At 51.3% G+C, this 13,570-nt stretch overlaps 1 protein-coding gene across 3 annotated transcripts in view; it reads left to right on the top strand.

Annotated features, from left to right (window-relative positions):
* PNPLA7 (patatin like phospholipase domain containing 7) overlaps positions 1-13,570 on the top strand; it is a gene marked incomplete in the record, with an annotated part of 370,650 nt that overhangs the window by 37,407 nt on the left and 319,673 nt on the right. For all 3 annotated transcript variants that reach the window (XM_034793933.1, XM_034793931.1, XM_034793932.1), the window contains 1 exon segment: positions 2,921-3,001. In XM_034793933.1, the coding sequence (XP_034649824.1) occupies positions 2,921-3,001 (81 nt within the window).

Genomic DNA, 13,570 nt, shown 5'->3' with positions numbered 1-13,570 from the left:
ATGAGGAGTCTGGTGGCACCTTAAAGACTAACAGATTTATTTGGGCATAAGCTTTCATGGGTAAAAACCCCCATTTCTTCAGATGCATGGAGTGAAAATTACAGATCAGGATGGTGTTTTCAGGATGATCACCAATGCATTGTAGTTTCCTCAGGAAGTCAGTGGTGTCTCAAAGATAGCTAGGTACTTGGCACCATGCAAGGCACTGAATTTAGCCGTATGAAGTGGAAATCCATCAACTTAATGAAAAAACTCGCACAGATACAGACATCATCTTCCTCTCCAAGTGCAAACAGATGGACATCATACCAGATGGACTGAAGGCAAAAGATCCATTGCAATCGACATACTACATGGACTGTGGTGAGAGATTGTGCTACACACTCTCAAAGAAACTGAGGAACCACCTGATCAGCATTCTGTACAGCAACCAGGAGAAGATCAAGAATGAGCTCTCAAAACTGGAGACTCTCATACAAAAGACCACCATGGATGTAAAAGATCTTTACACCAATATTCCACACGAGGATGGACTACAAGCTGTCAGGAACAGTATCCCTGATGAGGCCATGGCATACCTTGTGGCTGAGCTTTGTGACTTTGTCCTCACCCACAACCATTTCAGATTTGGGGACAACTTATGCCTTCAAGTCAGTGGCACTGTTACGTGTACCCACACGGCCCCACAGTCTGCCAACATTTTTATGGCTGACTTAGAACAACACTTCCTCAGCTCTTGTCCCGTAGCGCCCCTCCTCTACTTGCGCTACATTGATGACATCTTCATCATATGGACCCACGGGAAGGAGGCCCTTGAAGAATTCACCCAGATTTCAACAATTTCCACCCCACCATCTACCTCAGCCTGTACCAGTCTACACAAGAGATCCACTTCTTGGACTCTACGGTGCAAATAAGTGATGGTCACATAAACACCACCCTATACCGGAAATCTACTGGCCGCTATACTTACCTATGTGCCTCCAGCTTCCATCCAGGACATATCACATGATCCATTGTCTACAGCCAAGCCTTAAGATACAACCGCATTTGCTCCAATTCCTCAGACAGAGACAAACACCTACAAGATCTTTATCAAGCATTCTTAAAACTACAATACCCACCTGGGGAAATAAGGAAACAGAGTGACAGAGTGAGGCGGGTACCCAGAAATCACCTACAACAGGACAGGCCCAACAAGGAAAATAACAGAACATCACGTACAGCCCCCAGCTCTCCAGCACATCATCAATTATCTACAACCAATCCTGGAAAATGATCCCTCACTCTCACAGACCTTGGGAGGCAGGCCAGTCCTCGCTTACAGACAGCCCCCCAACCTGAAGAAGCAAATACTCACCAGCAACTATACACCACACCACAGAAACACTAACCCAGGAACCAATCCCTGTAACAAACCGCGTTGCCTATTCTGTCCCCATATCTACTCTAGCGACACCATCAGAGGACCCAACCACATCAGCCACACCACCTGCACATCTACTAATGTGATATATGCCATCATGTGCCAGCAATGCCCCTCTACCATGTACATTGGCTAAACCGGACAGTCTCTACATAAAAGAATAAATAGACACAAATCAGACATCAGGAATGGAACCTAGAAAAGCCAGTAGGAGAACACTTCAGTCTCCCTAGACATTCAATAACAGATTTAAAAGTAGCCACCCTTCAACAAAAAAACTTCAAAAACCGACTTCAAAGAGAAACTGCAGAGCTACAATTCATTTGCAAACTTAATATCATTAATTTGGGTTTGAATAGGGACTGGGCGTGGCTGGCTCACTACAAAAGCAATTTTCTGTCTGTTGGTATTGACACTTCCTCATCAATTACTGGGAGTGTACCACATCCACCCTGACTGAATTGGCCTTGTCCACACTGATTCTCCACTTGTAAGGTAACTCCCTTCTCTTCATGTGCCAGTATATCTATGCCTGTATCTGTAATTTTCACTCCATGCATCTGAAGAAGTGGGTTTTTTACCCACGAAAGCTTATGCCCAAATAAATCTATTAGTCTTTACGCTGCCACCGGACTCCTCGTTGTTTTTGTGGATACAGACTAACACGGCTACCCCTCTGATACATGGTCATCAACAGTAATTTATTTTTCAGTTTATAAAATGGACTTATTGGCATATCAAAGTGTATGCACAAAAATAAAATCCCATGCGTTACAGCCTAGTGTGACATAATGTCATCTCAATCTCCAATTTAAAAGAAGTTAATTATACTTGGTGTAGTTTGCCAGCCTTGTGACTTCCACGTCTGCATTTCTAGTGAGAGAGGTACTGTTAATGACAATCTCTTTCCCTTCATGTGTTAAAACAAATTAAAAGGTATCAGACCTGTGAAGTAACAGCAATGAAACTAAAACAGGTTACCTTTACTGTTTAGCTGTTCTGTGTGTTGCAATGCTCAGCAACATCACAGCCTTTCAAAGAGGATGGCAAAGTTTCTGCAAAGTGAAGGATAGAAGAGATGATGGGATACAGGGAAAGCAGGGCTGTCACTTGCATCTCACCCCATGTAAATCTGAAATGAATTAAAGTAAATAAATAGTGTTGGTGTTTTTAAATCCTCTGCTAGGTGCCTTTGCTACCATCTGCTGGGTTCCAGTGCCACAGGTGACCTTTGCTTCTATCACTCAAAGTGAAAGTGGTGTTCAAAACCTCAGAATGGATCAGTACAATTCCAGGGGGCACAAGGAGAATCACCCTTGGGTCTAGTTCTGCTGGGTGAATTCCACTGTTAGGTGGTACTTAGGTTATCTTGCAAAATTAGAATGTGAGAGTTGAACAGCCATTTTTTTTGAAGCATGGGCCTGCCTGTATTGGCCCATTTAAACTTGGTGATGGAATACGAGCCGTTAATCTTCTCCTTCTGTCTATCTGTAGGATGGCACTGAAGTGGTCGTTAAAGAAGTGCTGGCAGGGGATAGTGTTCACAGCCTCCTCAGCATTCTTGATGTTATCACAGTAAGTTCCTATGTGCGGGTGATTTTTCTGAGACCTTGCCATATATCCGTGCACCTGTCAGAGCTATGCAGCTTTGGCACATTAGCATTACATTTGTCATCTTGATTCTTTCCTGGCATCTCTTTGGGTAGTGCTCCTCTCCAGGTCTGGTGCAACCTATTAGGCGACGTAGGTGGTTGCCTAGGGCACTAGCATTTTCCTTGGTGGCGACCGTGGCGGCCGGATCTTTGGCCGCCCCGGTCGTCGTTGGCATTTAGGCGGAGGGAGCTGGGGCAGGGGGGTGCGGGGAGGGCCGCCTGCAGCAAGTAAGGTGGGGGGGGTGGCACACAGGGGAACTCCCCGCCCCAGCTCACCTCTGCTCCGCCTCCTCCCCTGAGCACGCCGCCCCGCTCTGCTTCTCTCCCTTCCAGGCTTGCGGCGCCAAACAGCTGATTGGCGCCGCAAGCCTGGGAGGCGGGAGAAGTGGAGCAGCGACGGCGTGCTCGGGGAGGAAGGCAGAGCAGAGGTGAGCTGGGGTGGGGATTTGCCGCACGGCTCCCCGGGGGGAGTGGGTGGGGAGTTGCTGTGGAGGTGGTGCCTCAGGGCGGAGGGGGGGTGGGAGCTGCTGCGGAGGGGGGCACCTCATGGCGGGGGCGGGGAGCTGCCGCAGGTCTCGGGGAGGGCGCAAGGTGGAAGTTTCGCCTAGGGCGCGAAACATTCTTGCACCGGCCCTGCTCCTCTCACTAATTAACAAGGTACATGCCATAATTGAAAAGCTCTCTGAGTGTACATTTGAATTGACTGTTTACCTGTGATTATTTCCTCACATTTCAGCTGGTTGGCCTTTGAACCCCTCCCTGGGTTTCTTACTTCTAGTTTGTTTAAAGCAAACAGACTGAATTTTGTTTTTCTTTAAGATGTTTGGTTATGTTTCCAGCACTTTAACTCTGGGGGGAGGTAGCTATGGGACACCTATTGACACCAGGAAGGCACCCCGCTCCCCCACCACTGCTGTAAACTTAGTTCCATGGTATATCAGTGACTGGGGAAACATGCATTTCCCTATGTTGGAGGCTCAAATATGCCCAAGTTCTATATTGGCAACGTGTTGAAAGTTACGAGTACCTAATTGGCATGGAGCAAATAGCAGCTACCTTTATTTTTAATAAGAAGGGGTGGTCTGTGGAGATGACAAGTCCCAGCATGCAGTGCTCCATCTGTAGCAGAGCTGCTTTCTGTCTAGGGCAAGCTGAAGCATTGCATGCTGCATCCTGTAATACCAGCAGGGTGAGTGAATCCCACAAATGCTGAAGAAGGTGGTGGACATTGTCCTGGGCTCATGTAGCCTACAGGCTGCACTTTGACCACCCCATCCTCTCTTACACTTGCCATCATCAGTAGGACACCTGAATAAAACCCCACATCTTGCCATTTTAGGATGTAGGTGCTGTCTACTGTGTATGCATCCTGAAATACCTAGGAAGAGCACACATAGTACCAATGATTGTACTGTAGTTGCAGGCTGCTCGTAAGAACCTACAACTGGAATATAAATTGTTATTGCTATGTTAAATCAAAGAAGTGTGGGGGATTATCATGAAGAATAAATAACCTATTTTCTGAGACACATTTTTCTGGCTTAATACTTTTGTATTAGAGCTTTTTAGCTATGAGTGTGCTGGTTCAGAGTCCTCTGCTTTTTGGTTTGCTTGTTAAGACTGTGCTATTAAATTCCTTTTATTTGTAATTCATGCCAGTTTCCTGCTGTTTTCCATTCTCACTATGCTGTTTGCTGGATTTGACCAATCCACCAACTTTTGCCCATTCTGCATTGTTTAACATCAGGGTCATCTTGTGATTTGAGATCTATTTTCTAGCCTTTACAGCATTGGTATGTTAATATTTATTATGTTTAATCTAGGGTTACCATACGTCCGGATTTTCCCAGACATGTCCGGCTTTTTGGGCTCCAAATCCCCTTCCGGGGGGAAATCCCAAAAAGCCGGACATGTCCGGGAAAATCGGGACATGCGGGGCCGGCGGTGCGGGTGCTCGGGGGCCGGGCCGGCGGTGCCGGGACAGCAGTGCGGGGCCGGGGACCGGCAGTGCTGGGCGGGCCGGGGGTGCTCGGCCGGGCCCGGGGCTGGCACCCAGGGCCCGAGCCGACCCAGGCTGGAAACGCCGGGGGGGCCAGCCTGGGCCGCGCCTCCTCCCCCCCACACCCCTACTTACCTGCTTCAGGCTTCCCGCGAATCAAATGTTCGCGGGAAGCAGGGGAGGGGGCGGAGATTTTGGAGAGGGGGCGGAGTTGGGGCGCGGGGGGGCCTGGGCGGGGCTGGGGGCGGGGCCGGGGCCCCGTGGAGTGTCCTCCTTTCGGAGGCACTAAATATGGTAACCCTATTTAATCTAGTACTAGTTAAGGCTGGGTTTATGACAGAATGTTAATTAGAAAGTGTGCTGGTAGAATGACTAGTAAGAATGACATTAGGTTTGGAACTATGCTTTGCTCATTCACTTTTGTATGGAAAATGTCTGTAATTATTAAAACAATATTTTACCTCTGCCCCGTAATCTCTTTTCTTTTGTTCCTTTGCACAGTCAGTAATAAGGTTACATAGTGACTGTGTAGTTCTTACATCTTCAGAGCTCTGTGAAACATTAACTAGTTTTCAGTTGCTTGTGTGAGTAAGTCAGTGTAATCCTTCTTTTAAAAATGGGGAAACGAAGGCATGAGGTGACTTGCTGAAGGTCATACAGGCAATGGTGGCAAAGCTAGGATTAGGATCCACGAGCTCCTGGCCTTAGACAGTGTGGCCTATAGTTAATTATTTTTACCTACTCTAATTAAAAATAAATCTTTCAGTTGATAACATAGCAATTATACTGTGAAACAAGCTAATGACTTTCATCCTTCTTAATGTTGCTCATACTGCCAGTGACCATATATGGGTTGTGCCCTTTAACTTGTTTTGCTTATATGCCGATGGACTGGCTGGTGAGATACTTTATGCTGATTGAAACAAAATACATGCTACTAGCTAGAATTCCAGGGGGGATTTTCTGGACTATTATTACTACTGCACCTATTTAGGATTTGTTAAATACAAGGTGGTGGCTTTGCCTCTTCCAATAGTACACAGCATGTGAGTGTTCATTGGAGGGTGTTGGAAGAAGAGGTGGAAACAGAGTCCAGTCAACGAGCTCTGCTATTAATCATACTAGACCCTGTACCCTGTGTCACGGACTCACAGATCGTGCCCACTCTTGGCCCCGTGCGGTCTGTGTGGGGGGTACCCCTTTCAGTGAGACAGCCCTTCTTGGGGGTCCACTCTCGGGGTTAGGCCCCTCCACCTCCTAGAGCCGCACCTCTCTGAGACTTAGCACACCCGTTTATTGCCGTGGGACCCCTCAGGGAGTCCACTCGCTCTGGACCCCCGGGGCCTCCACCCCCCCCCGAAGGGGTTGATGCAACCCTGTTCTCTAGACTGGAGTGACTCTTAGCCAGCGTAAAACAGGAGGGTTTATTGAGCATTGAACACAGCACAGGAAACTCTCAGGGCCTCAGGCCTGGCCTCCCTCAGCACAGCACATCCCAGTCTCCCCTGCATCCAGGTGGGCTCTGCCTGTTCCCTCTCTCCAGTCCCGAGCCCCCCTGCTTCCCAGATGGGCATCTGATATCACGGGCCCCAAGCCCCATCTCTGTCCATTGTCTTCTCTCCAGGTAAACAGGGTTGTAAACAGGGTGGCCTGGGCCTCCTCTCCTCTCTTCTGTCCTCTGGCCCCCTCTGGCTAGAACCGGCTGGTTAGGTCCCCGGGGTTGTCTCTTTACAGCCCATTGTCCTCCCACTGGCCAGAACTGGCTGTGACTCCTGAGCTGGGCCTCCGGGTCACCAGGTCGTCAGGTCACCAGTCGCTGAGGTATCCGTTCTCCAGACCATTGGCTGGGGTCCCAAGTTCCCTTTCTGGTCCTCTGTAACAACAAACTCCCTCTCCCCTCACCTCGTTAAACCAATTACACCCAGGGAAACTGAGTCCCACCCCCTCTGTATGCAAACCATTGGAAAGACAAGGAAAAAACAAGAAAATCCCCCACTTCGTCACATCTTTATTCCCCCCTTCGAGGCTGAACGGAGCAGGGTAACTTAGCCAGTGACCTGGGGAAGTTCAGGGCCCCCCCCACCCCGTGATAAAGCATCGGCTATAACATTGGCACTCCCCCTCACATGGACCACCATGTCATAACTCTGGAGGAGAAGGCTCCATCTCAGCAGCTTGGCATTAGTTCCTTCATTTGGTGCAGCCATGGTCAGTGTACATGGTGAAGCGCCGCCCAAATAGATACGGCTGCAGTTTTTTAAGTGCCCACACCATGGCCAGGCATTGCTTCTCTATGGCCACATAGTGCTGCTCCCGGGGCAGCAGCTTCTTGCTCAGGTACACAATGGGGTGTCTCTCCCCCATAGTATCAGTTTGCATCAGCACCGCACCCAGCCCTGTGTCTGGGGCGTCGGTGAACACCAGGAAGGGTTTGTTAAAATCCGGGTTTACGAGCACCAGGCCTTGGATAAGTGCCCCCTTCAGCACACAGAGAGCCCTCTGGCACTGCTTGGTCCAGACTACCTTGTCCGGCTTTCCCTTCCTACAAAGCTCTGTGAGGGTAGCGACCAGGGAGCAAAAGTGGGACACAAACCTCCAATAGTACCTCGCCATCCCAATGAAATCATGGACCTGCTTCTTAGTCTGGGGAGCGGGCCAATCCCTGATTGTCTCCACTTTGGCCAGCTCCGGCTTCAGGTGGCCACCCCCCACCTTGTGGTCCAGGTATGAACCTCTGCCATCCCCACCTTGCACTTTTCAGCTTTTATGGTCAGTTCTGCATCTTGGAGGTGACCCAGCACCCTCTTCACCTGGGACACATGTTCTTCCCAGGTGTGGCTAAAGACACAGATATCATCAGTATACGCTAGAGCAAAGTCCTCCATCCCCCTTAGCAACTGATCCACCAAGCGATGGAAGGTGGCAGGTGCCCCCTTGAGGCCGAAAGGCAGGACCAGGAACTCGAAGAGCCCTACTGGGGTGGTGAAGGCAGACTTCGCCCTGGCTTCTGGGTCCAAAGGCACCTGCCAGTAGCCTTTGGTAAGATCCATGGTAGTGAGGTACCAGGCACCCCACAACTTGTCTAGGATCTCATCGGTCCTAGGCATGGGGTAGGCATCGGACACGGTGATGGCATTGAGCTTCCGATAGTCCACACAGAACCGGATCAACCTGTCCTTCTTGGGGGCCAGCACCACGGGTGAGGCCCAGGGGCTGGCAGACGGCTGGATCACCCCTAAAGCCAGCATATCCCTGACCTGTCTCTCCAGGTCTTGGGCTGTTTTCCCAGTGACCCTGAATGGGGAACACCTCGTGGGAGGGTTGGCTCCCGTCTCCCCCGCGGGGGACAGCCAGGTTAGTGAGCCCAGGCCAGTTGGAGAACAGCTGCCGGTATGAATGCAGCACCTCTCTGATCTCTGCTTGCTGGGCAGGGGTTAGCTGGTCTGAGAGGGGAATTGATTCCAGCGAGGGGTTAGTCCCAGCCTCAGGAAGGAGTCCCACCAGGGGATCCTCTCCCTTCTCCTCCCACTGCCCACACACAGCCAGCACCAACTTCTCCCTGTCCCAGTACGGCTTCATCATGTTGACATGGTACACCCGGGGCTGTGTGCCCGGTTGGACAGTTCCACTACATAGTTCACCTCGTTTACCTGTCTGATGACTTTGAAGGGGCTGTCCCAGGCACCTTGCAGCTTGTTCTTCCTCACGAGGATGAGGAGCATCACCAGGTCTCCGGTAGCATATGAGTGGGCACGTACTGAGCGGTCATACCAGACCTTCTGCTTCCTCTGTGCCCTTGCTAGGTTTCCCCTAGCCAAGCCCATGAACTCCACGAGCTTTTCCCGGAAAGTCAGTACATACACACTGATTCCCCATTGGGAGAGGCCTTTCCCTCTCACTCGGCCCTCATCAAGTCCAGGGGCCCCCTCACTCTCCTCCCATACAGCAACTTGAAAGGGGAAAACCCTGTGGATTCCTGGGGCACTTCCCTGTAGGCGAACAGCAAGTGGGGTAAATATTTGTCCCAGGCTTGCGAGTGCTGGTCCATAAAGGTTTTCTGCATCATCTTTAAGGTCCCATTGAACCTCTCCACCAGCCCGTTGGACTGAGGGTGGTATGCTGAGGTCCAGGTGTGTCGGACCCCACACTTCTCCCACAGGCACTGGAGCAGGGTTGACATGAAGTTAGTCCCCTGGTCTGTAAGGACCTCCTTGGGGAACCCCACTCTACTGAAAATGCTCAGCACCGCGTCTGCCATGGCATCTGCCTCGATAGAGGACAAGGCCACTGCCTCGGGGTAGCGCGTAGCAAAATCTACCACCACCAGGATGTATTTCTTCCCTGACTGGGTCACCCTGCTGAGGGGCCCCACTGTGTCCACGGCCACCTTCTGGAAAGGCTCCTCTATGATGGGCAAAGGTCTCAGTGGTGCTTAACACTTATCCCGGGCCTTCCCCACCCTCTGGCAGGAGTCACAGGACCTGCAATACTGTCGGACAGCATCAAAGACCCCAGGCCAGGAAAAGTTCTGCAGCAGCCTTTGCCTGGTGTGCCGGATGTCCTGATGCCCCGAAAGGGGGATATCAGGGACCAAGTACAACAGTTTGCGGCGGAACCTCTGGGGAGCCACCAACTGCCTCCTGACTTTCCAAGGTTCAGTTTGCCCTGAACCAGTCCATTCCCGGTACAGGAATCCCTTCTCCCACAGGAATCTCTCCCGGCGGTCCTCCCCCTGGGACCCTGCACCGCCGTGGCCAGCCAGGGCCCTCAGTTTCTCCAAGGAGGGGTCCTCCTGCAGCTCCGTCTGGAATTCAGCTGCTGGGTTTGAGGATACAGCCCTGGCTGGTGGTGCCTCAGTTTCCCCACCTTGGGACGGAGGCTCCGGCCCAGCCCTATTGAGCCCTACCCTTGGTACTTCGGTCCCCGCCTCGGGAGGTCCTACATTCCTCACCGGCTCTGGCTCTGGATAAGGACCAGGGTGCTCTGAGTGCCATCCGGCCAGTTCTCCAAGTCATTACCCATTAGCACCTCAGTAGGCAGGTTATTGTGCACCCCAACCTCTTTGGGTCCCTCCTTAGCCCCCATTTCAGGGTATCCTCACTACAGGCACCTTGATGGGAGGCCCGAACACTCCCCTCAGGGGCATGTAGGTATTGGGCACTAACGGGTCTGGGTCCACCACCTCGGACCACGCCAGCGTCACCTCTGCACCCGTGTCTCAGAACCCCTGGACGCGTCTTCCCCCCCACCTTAATGGGGATGATGTGGCGATTGTCCCCCGAGGCCTGTCCACGCTCACCCGGCGGATTGAGTACGGGCGCTCTGGACCTGGGACCCCACCTTCCCCTGCTGGCCTGGCCTGGCCTGGCGGTCCCCTCCCCCTGGCACAGCCCTCTCAACTGCAGCCCCAGGCCTGGCGGTGCCCCCTCTCGGTGGGCTTCCACCCAGTTGACACCCTGCGGGTTCTGCTTGGCTGCCATTTCCTTCATCTTCAGGCATTTGTGCCACCTTGTGTCCCTTTTGGCCACAGTAATTACAGGGGGGGAGGGATAGCTCAGTGGTTTGTGCATTAGCCTGCTAAACCCAGGGTTATGAGTTCAATCCTTGAGGGGGCCATTTAGGGAACAGGGGTAAAAATCTGTCTGGGGATTGATCCTGCTTTGAGCAGCTGGTTGGACTAGATGACCTCCTGAGGTCCCTTCCAACCCTGATATTCTATTAGATATTCTATATTTCAGGTCCCTTGAGTTCCACGAAGGGAGTTGGCCTGCCTCGGCATTCCTGGGCACCCCTGAGTTGGGCTTCCTGGAGTCCCACCTTTGAGAGGTCTCTGGGTGACTCCCCTTCTGAATCCCTGATGTGGGTCTCCCTCCTGCTCCCAATCTGCTGTCCACAAACTCATCTGCCAGTGCACCTGCACTGCGCAGATCTTTGGGCTTCTGGTCCACTAGCCACATCTTAAGGTCCGGAGGGCAGATGTCATACAGCTGGTCCAACCCCACCAGGTTATACACGTCCTCTGTGGTAGTGTCTCCTGCGCCCTTCCCCCTCTTGCGGAGATATTCCCCCAGTAGGTTGGCAACTTCCTTGTGACACCTGAGCTCTCGCATACACCCTGGAATCATTTCCTGTACGCCTGGGAGTCAGTTCAAACTTCAGCAGCAAAGCCTGTTTGAACAGGTCATAGTCCCCCGTCTCAATACCATCCATTTGGCTGAACTCCTCTATGGCCTTGGGACCCAGACCGGGGGTCAGACAGCGCAGCCTCTCTGTAGGGTCAATCTGGTTCAGATCACAAGTCTTCTCAAAGGCTGTGAGGTAGGCATCAATATTCTCCCCCCCACCCCCCCCACCCCTTGAACTGGGCAGCAGTTTGGTGGCTAGAGTCCCCACACCACTGGCGTCCTGGGGCCCTTCCCCACTTACCCCCCGGCAGGCCCTTTTGGCCCACCGCTCCTCCAACTCCAACTCGTGCTTCTGCTGTACTGCACGGTCCACTAGCCTCCGCTTCTCCAGCTCCAGCTCCTTCACTTTCAGCTCCAGCTCCAGTCTCCACAGCTCCTCTAGAGAGGAATCTGACTGGGGTCCCCCCGTGCTGACTGGGGAGTCAGGTCTGATACACTCCTGGTTGCTGCATGGACTGCCCCCACAGCTACTCCCCAGTTCTCCGGGCACCCCGGGAGCCCCCCTGGGGTCTGGAGCCTGTTCCTCAGACTGGTCATTCTTTACAAGCTGAGCCATCAACTGCTCCTTAGTGAACCTCCCGATGCTCAGCCTTCTCTCCCTGCACAGATGTGCCAGGTCGCTCTTACGGAGCTGGCTATAGGCCATTTCCAGGCTGGTTCTTTTCAATACCCTCGTTCCATCTACAGGGTGCATCTGCTAAATATCCTCTGCTACCACGTTGTCATTGCCTCAGGCCTGGCCTCCCTCAGCACAGCACATCCCAGTCTCCCCTGCATCCAGGTGGGCTCTGCCTGCTCCCTCTCTCCAGTCCCGAGCCCCCCTGCTTCCCAGCTGGGCATCTGATATCACGGGCCCCAAGCCCCATCTCTGTCCATTGTCTTCTCTCCAGGTAAACAGGGTTGTAAACAGGATGGCCTGGGCCTCCTCTCCTCTCTTCTGTCCTCTGGCCCCCTCTGGCTGGAACCGGCTGGTTAGGTCACTGGGGTCATCTCTTTACAGCCCATTGTCCTTCCACTGGCCAGAACCGGCTGCGACTCCTTAGCTGGGCCTCTGGGTCACCAGGTCGTCGGGTCACCAGTCGCTGAGGAATCCGTCCTCCAGGCCATTGGCTGGGGTCCCAAGTTCCCTCTCTGGTCCTCTGTAACAGCAAACTCCCTCTCCCTTCACCGCGTTAAACCAGTAACACCCAGGGAAACTGAGTCCCACCCCCTCTGCATGCAAACCATTAGAAAGACAAGGGAAAAAAACAAGAAAATCCCCCACTTCGTCACACCCTGTCTCTCGTGTTTGGGAGTAGCTTTCTATTAAGAAAAGCCTCAGACCCTAAGTGCTGGCGATCCTAACAATCCTGAAAGGTGTTTTGCTCATCACTTTTAGGCTGGTGAGTCTACAGTGCAATGCAGACATAAATATTTCTATTTCCATGGCTCCTACAATCAGCACTATTCCATTATCTAGCAGTACCTCCATCTTGCTTACCTCCCTTCATAACCTATAGTGAAAGCATTTTCAAAGGGCATGACCACAGAGATGCCAGTTGTGTGGCACTCTAGCCAACATTCCTTTGGCTAAACTGGAACAATGCTCCTCTAGAAGAGTATGATCACTCTGAATGGCAACCACAATCAAATGACAAAACAGTACAGCAGTTACAACTGTTACGAAGTTAGAAGTAAGGATCTCAATTACACTGGTCTACAATTTTTGAGAAGTCGTCTGCTTCAGAGATAAAATGTGCTATTTATTATGTATTTTGATGTGCTGAATTCAGATATGACAATTAAAACAACTGATTGGCTACTGTTTCTAAGATATTTAAGTGTTTACATTTTATGTCTATGTATATTGTGTAGATAGTAGAGTTTTAATCATAAATTGTAAATCTAGGTCTTTTCATGTGTTTATGGTTGCTTTACATGATAATATTTCACCTGTCCTGTTTATGTAATACTTTAAAAATCAGCAAAAGGGGTATATAAATAAAATTTATGATGAAACAAAAGGCAAAAAACTATTCTGTACATAGTTTAGTCCTATTCAGTGTCTACTCGGTGCTTCTCGGCTTGTCTCTTGTATTCATTAAATGGAGATCTCTTGTCACTGTCCAGCAATAGTCTGCAAGCATTGATGGGCTCCATTTGCCCTGATAGCGTTTCTCCATTGTTGCAATGTCCTGGTGAAATCGCTCACCATGCTTGTCGCTCACTGCTCCGCAGTTCGGTGGAAAAAAATCTAGATGAGAGTGCAAAAAATGTATCTTTAGTGACATGTTGCAACCAAGGCTTTTGTATGCCTTGAGGAGGTTTT

Source organism: Trachemys scripta, chromosome 17 (assembly GCF_013100865.1).
Source record: "Trachemys scripta elegans isolate TJP31775 chromosome 17, CAS_Tse_1.0, whole genome shotgun sequence".
In the NCBI taxonomy this organism is placed as follows: domain Eukaryota; kingdom Metazoa; phylum Chordata; order Testudines; family Emydidae; genus Trachemys; species Trachemys scripta.
This window is presented reverse-complemented; position numbering and strand designations above follow the sequence as displayed.